The 13,815-nt window shown below is 46.4% G+C and overlaps 1 protein-coding gene across 10 annotated transcripts in view; it reads right to left on the minus strand.

The window, feature by feature from the left end:
• Positions 1–13,815, minus strand: part of Ppp2r5c (protein phosphatase 2 regulatory subunit B'gamma) — a 169,214-nt gene that overhangs the window by 104,283 nt on the left and 51,116 nt on the right. For 2 of the 10 annotated variants that reach the window (XM_045154877.1, XM_045154879.1), the window contains exon 1: positions 8,941–9,123. The exons of 6 other annotated variants lie outside the window; for them this stretch is intronic. In XM_045154877.1, the coding sequence (XP_045010812.1) occupies positions 8,941–9,034 (94 nt within the window). In that variant the 5' untranslated portion in view covers positions 9,035–9,123. Of the gene's footprint in view, positions 1–8,940; positions 9,126–13,815 lie in introns of those variants that run through there. 2 more of the 10 variants (XM_045154882.1, XM_045154881.1) reach the window with 2 other exon arrangements.

The raw sequence follows: 13,815 nt of genomic DNA on the forward strand, positions 1-13,815 counted from the left end.
AAAAGTTGTCCACATGTCAATGACAAAGAACAGATGTGACCCAGTATTAAACATTAAAGGTTATAGCTGAGCTCCCACTTGGTTCAAAGGCTAATTTAAGACGGCAGTGTGAGGTGGGCACTGTGGCACAAACCTGCAGTCCCAGCCACCTGGGAGGCTGAGTGAGGTGGGAGACTGCATGGGAGTTTCAGAATAGCCTGGGCAACAGTGAGATCTTGTCTCAAAACCAAAACCAAAACCCCTCCTCCCAAACAACTGCCTGCTGCTCCCACAAGCCATGCATCCCAGCCCCATGGGGAGTACCTGTGGCCCCACTGAGGGGTGTCCCCAGTGTAAGGGGGTAGGGATGAGGGAAAAGTGGGCACCAACACATGATGTATCCATATGAAATATGTTGTAATAATAATGACAATAAATCAGAGCCAGCATGGTTGTGCATGCCTTTCATCCCAACACCTCAGAGGCAGAGGTGGAGGATTACTGTGCATTGGAGGCCAGCCTGGGACTATAGAGTCAGTTCCAGGTCAGCTTGGGCAAAAGTGTGACCACACCTTGGAAAGAATAAACAACAAGGCATGGAGAGTTGGCTTAGCTGTTAAGGCACTTGCCTGCAAAGCCAAAGGATCCAGGTTTGATTCCCCAGGACCCACGTAAGCCAGATGCATAAGGTGGCACATGTATCTGGAATTAGTTTGCAGCAGCTGAAGTCCCTGGAGTGCCCATTCTCTCTCTTTCTCAAATAAATAAAATAAATGTTTAAAAAAATAAACTACAACAAAAATCAACACAAGAAAGGAATTCATCCCTATGGGACCTGAGAAGAAATGAGACTTCTGGAAGTCACCTGGCCAAGATATCAAATAGTAACATCTGCATTTAACACAATGACATTCAGGATTAGTCACAAATGGCATCTCTAACTTTTTTTTAACTTTAAAACAATTTATTTATATATTTTGAGAGAGAGAGAGAGAGAGAGAGAGAGAAAGGAAGAGGCAGAGAAAGATGGAGAATGGGCACACCAGGGCCTCTAGCCATTGCAAAGGAACTCCAGATGCATGTGCCACCTTGTGCATCTGGCTTACATGGGTACTGGGGAATTGAAACTGGGTCCTTAGGCTTTGTAGGCAAACACCTTAACCACTAAGCCACATCTCCAGCCTTACATCTCTCTCTTTCTCTCTTCTTAGGCAAACCCAACAGACTGCCTTTTTTTTTTTTAATATTTTTTAAATTTATTTATTTGAGAGCGACAGACACAGAGAGAAAGACAGATAGAGGCAGAGAGAGAGAATGGGCGCGCCAGGGCTTCCAGCCTCTGCAAACGAACTCCAGGCGCATGCGCCCCCTTGTGCATCTGGCTAACGTGGGACCTGGGGAACCGAGCCTCGAACCGGGGTCCTTAGGCTTCACAGGCAAGCGATTAACCGCTAAGCCATCTCTCCAGCCCTGCCTTTTTTTTTTTTAACGCACATGTTTGAGAGAGAATTGGTGTGTCAGGGCCTCCAGCCACTGTGATCAAACTCCAGACAAGTGTGCCCCCTTGTGTGCATGCACAAGCTTGTGTGCTTGTATCACTGTGCATCTGGCTTACATGGGACCTGGAGACTCAAACATGAGTTCTCAGGCTTCACAGGCAAGCGCCTTAACTGCTATGCCATCTCTGTAGCCCCAGCCTCACATCTCTAACTTTTAAATCTAAAGCCTCTTTAAAATGTTATGCCAAAACCCTTAATCAAAAGAACTGAAAATGTAAATGCAAATTTAAGGATAGAGGCCTGGAGCCAGCACTGGGCTCAGCAGGCAGATGGATTTATGTACAGCAAGGAATACTGAAGGTGTCAACTGCTTCCAGGTAGCAAAATGCCAAGAGATGAAAATGTTTGAGAAATGAGACAGAAAGGTGACAGAAAGATGAGCAAATTCAGGTACTCTAGCAGGAGAGAACTGAAACAGGTGTGGTTAAGTTTCTGGGCTCCACACGGCCCCACAAAAGGGCCACCGTGGCCCCTCTGACACTGAGAGTCATACAGCACACTGGATTCCATTCTAAGCAGCCGACAAGTAAGTGCTCAGTCCACCCTCACAAACAGCAGAGACAAGGGTATTCTCTTCTTGTAACCCACTGCTAGGCATTAACGGCCTGATGTGCCCATCATGGCTCAGGCAACCTGAGGTGTTATGGGGTGGGAATTTAACTGTACTGTGTGAACACCCATATTCCCACTCTAACCCCTGGTCACTAAGCACCTGCCTCTTAGGTTCAGAGAGAATGTTGGTTTTATCTACTGGTATGGCTTAAAGGTACTTACTCTAAAAGGCCAATAAGAATGTCATAAACATCAAACACAGCACACACCCCAAAACACCATTTGGTGAGTTGGTGCAGCCATCATTGAGTCAGTGATCAGGAAGCAAAACTGCCAACTTGCAAGACTGCTGCTGGCTACTTAGGACACAATTTCTAAGCTGTTACTACCTTCCTTCATGTACTTTTCTAGAGCAGAACCTTTCAAACATCCGTCTCTCAAACATTATGCAAAAGTTTCAATCTATGTGGAAGTTGAATACTGGTGTGTCTCCCACAGCTGTGTGTGTTTAGCACAGTGATCATCTCTGCCCTGTGAGTGAGCTGAAGAGATCACCACATTTCGTTTGTAAGACCTTAGCTAATTTACCAAGTGGTAAAGTCAGTGGTTACAAAATCCCACCTTTGCCACAAAGAGCAACCCAATGCGCCCAGACCCATGTTGCGTTCTGCTCACCAACTGCTCCCAACTCAGTACCCAGGCACACCCTGCACTCTTTCCAACTGCCCTGAAAAGAACTTTTACAGGCTTGATTTTCTTTCTAAAGCTAGGGTCTAACCATGTAACCCCTAGCCTGGCCTCAAATTTGCTGTGCAGCCCAGGCTGACCTTGAATCTATAGTCCTCTTTAGTCCTCTTGTATCAGCCTTCCTAGTGCAGTAATTGTAGGTGAACACCACCACACCCAATTTGATTTTGTATTTTTTGAATAAGAATCTGATCTAGACTTACTCAATATATTTAATCACTGTAGTGTACTTATTCACTTTTGTCAATGCTTTTGCAAGATTACAGACTTTTTTGGGGAGGGCTGGAGGGATGGCTCAGCGGTTAAGGTGCTTGCTTGCAATGCCTAATAATTGGGCTTGATTCCCAAGTACCCAGGCAAAGTCAGATGCACAGAGTGGTGCATGTACCTAGAGTTAGTTTGCAGTGGCCAGAGGCTCTGGCGCACACAAACACACACACACTCTCTGCTTGCAAATAAATAAATAAAACATTTTTTTTTTTGGAAGCCAGGTGTGGCATGCATGCCTATAATCCCTGCACTTGGGAGGCAGAGGTAGGATCTGTGAGTTACAGTCCAGCCTGGAACTACAAAGTGGATTCCAGGTCAGCCTGGGCTAAAGTGAGACTCTACCTTGAAAAAACAAAATCAAAAAAGACTTTTTTGGGACACAGGGTCTTGTCATAGCTCAGGCTAGCCTTGAACTTGTAGCAATTCTCCTGCCTCAACCTCCCAAGTGCTGGGAATAGTTCTGAGACAACACAACCAACTTAAGACTTTTGAGCAAAGTGTCCCAATGAAAGAAACTAGCTCATTAAGATTTTCCACTAGGTGCCATGAGACAGGTGAGCTCAGATGCTAGTGACTGTGGCAAGAACAGGCAACACGTGGCAATCTCAACTCTTCACACAAGGAATGTATTTGATCGGTAGCGATTCCTACCCCGATATGAAAGGAGTGCGGCCCCCAGATATGGCAGGACACATCCCACTTTGCAGAACAGACAGAATCAGGGCACACAGGATTGGATGTGCGCATTCCCCGGCTCACCAAACTCTGACCCAGAGCTGAGTTCAGACTGCCCAAGGCTCACTGTAGTCTGTGGTTCCCTTATTCCTCTAGAAAAACATGGAAGTGCCTAGTGGTATTGGGAAGGGTCCAAGAGAGAAGTGGGACAGATAGATGTGGCGGTGGCTCTGCACATTAAATGTGCTAAATCTGTGCAACTTCTTCATTGTGACAGCCCCCAGAAGTAGCTCTGGGACAGTAGTCTCAGATGGTGACACGGTGAACGAGACACACAGGTCTTGTATTTACCACTTAGCAGACAGCAGCGCTGGCAAGACATGAATCAGTGTCACAGAGCTGCCTGGGACTGGAGAGGGTGTAGGTGAACTAAGAACAGTTATACTTGGCAGCAGGAATGAAAAGTGGGTGCACCCAAAATCATGTCTCTGACTTGCCATATATCCTTACCCTAGGTTGAACCACCCCTTCCTGGTTTAACAACTTTGCCTTCTTTTCCTCTCTTCTACACGTTAACATGAATGAAAATAATGAAAATAAATTTCAGAATGAGGCCAGGGAACTGGCTCAGCGGATAAAGTGCTTGCTGAGCAAGCATGAGCACATGAGTTCAGACCTCCAGTGCCATATACAGCAGGATGCTGTAGGGGCATCTAATCCTGGCAAGTCTACTAGGAGCAGGGAGGCAGTGAAAGAAGAATTCACTGGATTCTCCCTGGCCATTGGAGTAGAGAGCAAGAGACATCACCTCAAACAAGGGGGCAGTGAAGACCCCACCCATGGTTGTCCTCTGACGTCCACACACACTGTCTGTGCACTGCCGTGCTCACACACAGACACCAATCCCAGGAAGGGCAAAAGCCTCCATGAGCAGGCCTTGTTCCCAAGTCCACGCAGAGGACTAATTATGGCAAAGGTGTGCAGACTCCACACAAACACCCCACCCCAGGGGGCTGTCTGTTACGTTGGTTACCTTCCACATCACCAGGAACAAAAAAGAGAGGAGCCATACAGCATCAACGAGTGCAGGCACACAAGTGTATTTTTGTGCACGCACTGCGTGGAGCCACACAGGACTAGGTGTCTGTGAAGAGGGGTCCTAGCCTGAAGAGTGGCTGTTCAAGCACTGTTCCTTCCCCATTGTGAAGGCAGGCAACAGCAGTGATGCCTCACCAGTGTTCAAGTACTGCACAACACACAGGTGTGTCCTGAGTCAGTCACTGGTGTGCTGTGTGCACCGGGACCACCGGAGTCAGTTCACTGGTGTGCTCTGTGTACCGGGACCACTGGAGTCAGTTAATGGTGCGCTCTGTGTACCAGGACCACTGGAGTCAGCCACTGGTGTGCACTGTGTACCGGGACCACTGGAGTCAGCCACTGGTGTGCACTGCGTACCGGGACCACCGGAGTCAGCCACTGGTGTGCACTGTTTACCGGGACCACCGGAGTCAGCCACTGGTGTGCACTGCATACCGGGACCACCGGAGTCAGCCACTGGTGTGCACTGCGTACCGGGACCACCGGAGTCAGCCACTGGTGTGCCCTGTGTACCGGGACCACCGGAGTCAGCCGCTGGTGTGCACTGCGTACCGGGACCACCGGAGTCAGCCGCTGGTGTGCCCTGTGTACCGGGACCACCGGAGTCAGCCGCTGGTGTGCACTGCGTACCGGGACCACCGGAGTCAGCCACTGGTGTGCCCTGTGTACCGGGACCACCGGAGTCAGCCGCTGGTGCACCGGAGTCAGCCGCTGGTGTGCACTGCGTACTGGGACCACCGGAGTCAGCCACTGATGCGCACTGCATACCGGGACCACCGGAGTCAGCCACTGATGTGCACTGTGTACCGGGACCACCGGAGTCAGCCACTGGTGTGCCCTGTGTACTGGGACCACCGGAGTCAGCCACTGGTGTGCCCTGTGTACTGGGACCACCGGAGTCAGTCACTGGTGTGCAGTGTGTACAGAACCTTTCCTTCATGGTAGGCTGTTCTCTCAAACAGAGCCAGAAGTGCAGAACTCATTCATCAAGCTCAGGTCACAGTCTTACAGTGCCAGGCTACTCTCCTACAGATAGGTCTGTACACAGTTAAAATACATCCCTTTGCGCCTGCATGCTTTCGAGGTGCTGATTTACCACATGACCACAAGCTCCAGGCTACTGGTAGACAGAAGCTATGTCACTAACAGGGACTGCAAATGGTTTTTAAGGTGTTATTAACTTGTTTACTTGACTGCCCTGGGCCCTGGTGGCCCACACACTCAGTGAAGACTGGGCCACCGTGCTGGCTCACATTCCAAGTTAAGATCAGTCTCATACATGGTGGTGACTGGCAAATACAATATATGTAAAATGAGTAGGAAATGAACTATGTGCAAAATGATCATGCAAAAAGAGGCCACTGGACTGGACAGATGATAGGACACTGGGGGAGTCACTGTGTTCCACCAACACAGAACTTTCTTTAAAAAAAGACATTTTAGGGCTGGAGAGATGGCTTAGCGGTTAAGCGCTCGCCTGTGAAGCCTAAGGACCCCGGTTCGAGGCTCGGTTCCCCTGGTCCCACGTTAGCCAGATGCACAAGGGGGCGCACGCGTCTGGAGTTCGTCTGCAGAGGCTGGAAGCCCTGGCGCGCCCATTCTCTCTCTCCCTCTATCTGTCTTTCTCTCTGTGTCTGTCGCTCTCAAATAAATTTAAAAAAAAATTTAAAAAAAAAAAAGACATTTTAAACAATGTGTGTGTGCACACATACATGTGCATAGGTGCACCAAGGCTTCCTGCCTGTGCCAAGTACCAGATGCATTTGCTGTCACGTTTTGCATCTGGCTTTGCATGGGGGCTAGGAATTGAACCTGGGCCAGCAGGCTTTGCACTCAAGTACCTTTAACTACTAAGCCATTTCTTCAGCCACCCCCCCCAATTTCTTTTTTTTTTTTAAATTTATTCTTTGGCAATATCATACGTGTATATATTGTATTTTGATCCCATTCATCTTCCATTACCTTCTCTTGTCTCCCTTACCCCTAATGAACTCCTTTCCAACACCCTTGTGCTTTCAAAATTTTTGAGAGAGGGAGAGGGAGAGAGTGTGTGTGTTTAAGATTCCACACAAAACAAAACAACCGTCTAGGTCTGGATTCTGGCCCACCACATACAGGACGTGTGATCTTGGGCAAGTTACTTTCCCTTTGGATGAAGGACCCTGCCCTTACACAGGAGGGATGAGTGGACCAGGTGACCTACTGCCCCTTCCCTCCTGCCCCTTCTCCCTCCCAGTACCACACTGTTCCTGCACTTGCCAGAGTTTCCTGCCCAGTAGGGAGTTCTCCCAGCCACTTTCCACTAGGGCTGGGGTTCTCCTCAGAGCCAGACATCAGCTCCTCTGGGAAGGGGTTATATTGGGCATTTCTACCTATTCCAGCATAGATTCACAGCAGCTGCTGCTTGAAGGCTAAGAATCCAAGCACCCAGCAGGTAAGATACAGCTTGCCTAAACCACCTGTTAGCATGTCTGTGCTAAGACAAGTGTTGAGTTTTCACTTTAGACACCAACTCCCACCCACTATTTGAATTAGAAGTTAAGTCTCAAGTCCCTACAAGTTACCTCTTCTTAAAAACTCAAGCCCCTTTCAGGGTGAGACACTTCACAATTACATAGTGAACAGCCACTAGGGGAACAACCCAAGCAGGCCACAATAAAGTCTTGGAATTAACAACACAATGTTTCCACATGTGATAGTCCCACTAATGATTCGATTAATAAGGTGTAAGATCAAATGACTCTAGCTCAGAATGAATTCATCATTCACAAAAAGAAATATTAGCTATGCAATAAAGACCAGAAGGCTCACAAAGCAGGTACCTTAAGTGCATGTAAATGTACAGACTACATACAACCACATAATTTCACTGAGCACCTAGTGACTCAGAACCAACATCTAAACAACTGCATTGGGTCCCTGCCCACCTGGTCCTAACCCTTGCAGTCAGCCTGGCATACTTTGAGGATGTGACCTCCTACCAGCGTTGCCAAGGGGTCTGGAGAGGAAAGCAACACACATGATTCCAATGGGCTGGGCACTCCTGCACTTCTCTCTTCCTGGGTACACCCTGAGATCTGAAAAATCTTGTTTGGCATTTGAGTCACTGGGGCTATCAGTCACCTAAGATCTGGTTCCCACCCTTCCTCAACATGGGTCCTTACGTGAGCTTCTGAGAGTAAGAACTGTTTGATTCGGGCATAACCGTGATATACATGCATCGTAGAGTGGTTTATGAAGCTTAACACTCATTTGTTCTCTCACCCAATTATGAATAAAAATGTAATAATATCTCAAAACCAACTAAACATGTGCCACCTGATAACTACAGTTTAATACAACTAATAACAGCTGATTTTAAGCTAAATTTTAAACGTGCATATAAGCTGCAGTGATAAACAGTAGTTATTAAAATAGTGACCTACATACATTGAGAACTTGTTGCCATTTTACGTTTAATGCCAAATGGCAGTACAGTCTTTGTAAATGCAGAGTATTAAATATTAACATTTAACAAATCATGACTCCCCCACCCATAGATTTCAGTATTTCAAGCACAGGCAGAGAGAATGAATATCCTGAAGGAGGTACTTTTCTAATCAAGTCTGCATACTCTCTTACTGCAATTCATCTTTAATTCAGAGCCATGTCCCTGGCAAAACCTTTGCAGTATTAAGCAACACAGAGGTAACAGAAACTCTGCGTGTGGACCACTTGACCAGGCCTGGCTGCCCGCCTCTCCTTCCTTCCCCCACCCAGTACCTTCCCCGGCAGTGACCTCACATCCTTTGACATCAGCACAGCTCTGAAAGGGGGATGGGAGAGCAAGCTGAAAGCAGAAAAACCAGCTTTGAACTCTGCGTGCAAGGCCTCTCGAGCCTCAGATTCTGTAAGTAATTTGTAATTTGTAAAATGACACAGCCTGCCTGCTCGGAAGAAGTCCCAGAAAAGAGGAGTGGATTCTGCGGAAAAGACTTCCTGCTTTTCCTAGCCGAAGCACAATAGCCATTTATTAACTACCCACGGACGGTTCCGGTCAGTGGAACACACAATAACTCACCTCGAATGTGGAGAAGGGCCACGGGCTGGAAAGGCCCATTGGAGTTGGCCGCATCCACCACCATCCCGCTGCCCGCCTTATTACATGTCAACATCTAGGCTCCAGCGGGAAGGGCGCTGTACTCCTTAAGGCAAGAAACCAGCCTCCATTTTAGTTTAAAAAAAAAGGCAAACTGAAGCTCTCTGCAGCTGGAGGGAACTGGCTGCTTCGTGATGTCAGCAGGCATGGAGCTTGCTGATTGGCTGGAAGCTGCAACTTAAAATGACACTAAAAAAAAAAAACCTGCAAACGGAAAGAGCGTTCTGTTTGGCTGTCAGTGTGTGCATTAAAAGCCTGGGCATTTTCTGGCTTTCTGCTGCTTCATGTCTCAATAACTTTTAGGCAAAAATCCCAGGTCTCAGGGGACTGGACAGAAGGCCACAACCCCTCCTCGATCAGACTGTAAACAAATGAATCTGAGAACGAAGGGGGGAGGGGAGCCTGTGCATGTATGCTCTGAGTGCATTTTGCATTTTAGCTTGCACCCCCAAAGCAACAGTGCTTTACACCTCATCTTCTCACCTTCCTTTCCATTCTACTTATTAGTATTATTACTTGTGGTCCTAGAGCTTGAACCACCTTGTGTATGCTAGGCAAGCTCTCTACCACTGACATATATGCTCCCCCCCAACACACACTCACACGCTCTCATTCAAGCAAACCGAGTTTTTAAAGGTAATTGGCAAATGGCTATTTAAACGTGACAAAGTCCCAGTTCACCAGTTGGGACTGTGTCCAGCTTCTGCTCTGGCTACCGACAGGGCAAATTAGGAATGCATAAGCCCTACACACCGGTTTCTTCCAGAGACCTATTTTGTTTTCCTGGAAAATTTAGGCTTAAAAATTATATGAGCAGGCTGGAGAGATGGCTTAGGGGTTAAGGCGTTTGCCTGCAAAGCCTAAGGATCCGGGTTCAATTTTCCAGGACCCATATAAGCCAGATGCACAAGGGGCGCACGCATCTGGAGTTCGTTTGCAGTGGCTGGATGACTTGGCATGCCTATTCTCTCTCTCTGCACCCCTTTCTCTCTCTCAAATAAATAAATAAAAAATATATATTTTTAAAAATTAAAAAAATAGAGCCGGGCGTGGTGGCGCACACCTTTAATCCCAGCACTCGGGAGGCAGAGGTAGGAGGATTGCCATGAGTTCAAGGCCACCCTGAGATGACGGAGTTAATTCCAGGTCAGCCTGGACCAGAGTGAGACCCTACCTCGAAAAAAAAAATAAAAAAAATATATGAGCAGCTGGGTGTAGTGGCACATGCCTTTAATCCCAGCAGTGGGGAGGCAGAGGTAGGCTGATCACTGTGAATTCAAGGACAGCCTGGGACTAGGTAGTGAGTTCCAGGTCAGCTTGGGCTAATGTGAAACCCTATCTTGAAAAAAAGAAAAAAGAAAATTATATGGGCAACAAGAGCTGTGTTATTCTCAGTAGAAAGTGCTAAAAATGAGGGCATCTCCTGACTGGCTATAGGCATTAAACAGGTATAATGTGACAATGTGCAGCAGAGAAAACGCAATGTCTGTTTTTTGTAGCCTAAAGGTATTAGTGTATTCCTTTTGTGTTCTTTAACTTTAAAATTCAGTTATTTTGGTTAGTGTTGTGTTACTGCTGTTCAGATCTCAGCTTCCTGTCTTCAAACAAAGGTCAACATGAAAAGCTCATCTCAGGAAAGAACACTTCTGAGCTTGAGCACCGAAGGGATGTTGCCAAGATAGTTACCCCACAAAAAAAAAAAAAAAATTGTGGGCTGGAGAGATGGCTTAGTGGTTAAGGCACTTGCCTGCAAAGCCAAAGGACCCAGGTTTGATTCCCCAAGACTCACGTAAGCCAGATGCACAAGGGGTGCACACATCTGGAGTACGTTTGCAATGGCTAAAGGCCCTGGCATGTATCCATTCTCTCTCTCTCTCAAATAAATAAAGAAAAATAAGATATTAAAAAAGAATATTACTAGCTCCAAAAGAAAACAGAGAACATGTAATAAAAATCTCCTTGGCAGAGCTGAAAAAAATTTCACTTCTTCATATCAACAAGCAAGTTTCTGGAATTATGCCCTGTCTTGTAAAATTTGCTCATTCATGAATAAGACGACAAAAACCCTTTAACTCCTACACACAATACCCACTGCAAGAAATGTGGCCTACAACTGTGTCACAGCCTTGACACACTGCAGTGAGTGAATGAACCCCTACAACCACTCATGCTTATCAGGTCCCCTCACCAGCAAGAGCACAGGCTTCATCTAACATTAGCTGTTAGGAAAATAAATAAGAAAAAGAAACCTAAGTCCACCTGCACCCCTTCCCCCCAGAGCTGGTTAGAGAACAACACAGATGGCCTTGCAGCTGTGGAGATGAACCCAGGGCCTCAGCCATGCTAGGCGAACGCTCTCCTAGAGGTACACCCAGACTGGAGAGTGGAGCCACCTGATGGTGCGCTGTGCACCTGCACATCCTATGGGCCTCACCTGCCTGTGGTACTGCTATATGCAGCAGACAAGGCTAAACAAAAAGATTTGTGCTTAGAGCCAGGTCACTAGGATTTCTCCACTGACCCCAGGCTTTGTATGTCATGACAGGGTGGTCACTGACCACCACCACTGGCTAGTGCTGGAGGTGAGACGCTCACTCCCACTCACCATCATCTCCTCAAACAAGGAGCACTGCTAGATGGGCTCGGACGTGAGCTCACAAGCCGACACTGCAGCACCGTGTTAGAGAGAGACCTGCCTGGCAACAGTTTAGTATTGCTTGTGAGGTGTGATGGATGTGCCTATCTGAGGGCTGTGCTGATGGGCTGGAATACAGAAGTACAGGGAAAAATTTCCTAGAAGCTTTATATAAAATATACAGATTAGAAGGTAGAGAAGTGAAGACACCTTTTGATGTAGTTTTCCTAATGATCTCAGATCAAAGGATTTCAGCTTTACTAGTGATTTTCCTCTCTGCGCTTCTGAAACCTTATGCATATGAAGTAGTTCTTTAAAGCCTATGATCTGAAAATCAATGCCCAAGCATACTCTAGCCCTGTGAGGTGGGACATGCTTGTACTCCCAGCACTCAGGAGGCTGAGGCAGGAGGATCTTTGAGTTCTAGGCCATACATACAGACATTCTACATAAATACTGAAACTCTGTTTCAAAAACAACTTCAACAAACACTGAAAAAGAAAACCTCTAACATGTAAGTAAGTAGGAGAAAAAGACCAATAGATAGATAAAATATATTTATGAAATGTATTTATAAATGCTGTAAGCATAGTGATGTTCATTTTCCCCTATTTAAAAAAATTATTTATCTATTGGGCTGGAGAGATGGCTTAGCGGTTAAGCGCTTGCCTGTGAAGCCTAAGGACCCCGGTTCGAGGCTCGGTTCCCCAGGTCCCACGTCAGCCAGATGCACAAGGGGGCGCACGCGTCTGGAGTTCGTTTGCAGAGGCTGGAAGCCCTGGCGCGCCCATTCTCTCTCTCTGCCTCTATCTGTCTTTCTCTCTGTGTCTGTCCCTCTCAAATAAATAAATAAATTAAAAAAATTAAAAAAATTATTTATCTATTATATGAGAGAGAGAAAAAGGCAGATACAGAGAGAATGGGTATACCAGGGCCTACAGCCGCTGCAAATGAACTCCAGACACATGTGGTAACTTGTGCATCTGCGGAATTGAACCTGGATCCTTAGGCTTAACAGGCAGCACCTTAAGTGCTGAACCATCTCTCCAGCCCCCTAAATGTTTTACAGTTATTGATTTTCAATCAACTTTTATGTGGGACTCCTTAATTGAAAAAAATTGTAATTCATGAATCCAAGAACCAGAATACTTCTGATAAGCAAGGCTAGTCCCACCCAACATGAAGCTACATGGATTAGTAAGGTGAATAGGCATTAAGAGGTGGATCAAGGGAAAAAATAATATTCAAAACCAATGAATACATTCACACAATGTAATATTATGATAAAGAACAAATCTTGAGGCTTAGATAACTAGTCAGCTATTTACGAGAGGAAAGACAATTGGTTAATTATATGTGGGGGAAAGTCAATTTAGGGCTTTTTAAAATCTCATACCAAAGTAAAATCTTAGATGAGACAAACAGGAAAATGAAAAACCAGTCAGAATTATGCCACCAAATCCTTACGGCTTTTAAAAAAATTATTATGTATTTTATTTATTTGAAAGCGAGAGAGGCAGAAAGAGAGAGAGAATATGAACATGGGTGTGCCAGGGCCACTGCAAATGAACTCCAGGCACATGCGCCACCTGTGCATCTGGTTTACATGGGTACCGGGGAAACAAACTTTGGTCCTTAGGCTTTGCAGGCAAGCACCTTAACCACTGAGCCACCTCTCTAGCCCCCTTACAGCTTTTAGAAGAAAAAGGTAGTCTTAACTCCTAAGCTAGAAAAGGACTGGAGAGATGGCAGTGGTTAAGGTGCTTCCTTGCAAAGCCTAATGACCTGGGTTCAATTCCCCAGTACCCACATAAAGCCAGATGTGCAGATTGGAGTTTGTTTGCAGTGGCACAAGGCCCTAGCATATCCATTTTCTTTCTCCCCCTCTCTGCAATGTGGGTTAATAAATACAAAAAACAAAACAAAACAAAACAAAAAAACCACAACCTGGGCATGGTGCACACCTTTAATTTCAGCACTTGGGAGGCAGAGGTAGGAAGATCACTGTGAGTTCAAGGCCACCCTGAGACCCCATAGCGAATTCCAGGTCAGTCTGAGCTAGAGATAAACAACAACAACAACAAAAAACACAACACAAAAAACCAAACAAGGGCTGGGGAGATGCTCAGTAGGCCAAGTGCTGCTGCACCACTCTATGTATC

This window comes from Jaculus jaculus, chromosome 7, assembly GCF_020740685.1.
Source record: "Jaculus jaculus isolate mJacJac1 chromosome 7, mJacJac1.mat.Y.cur, whole genome shotgun sequence".
Lineage (NCBI taxonomy): Eukaryota > Metazoa > Chordata > Mammalia > Rodentia > Dipodidae > Jaculus > Jaculus jaculus.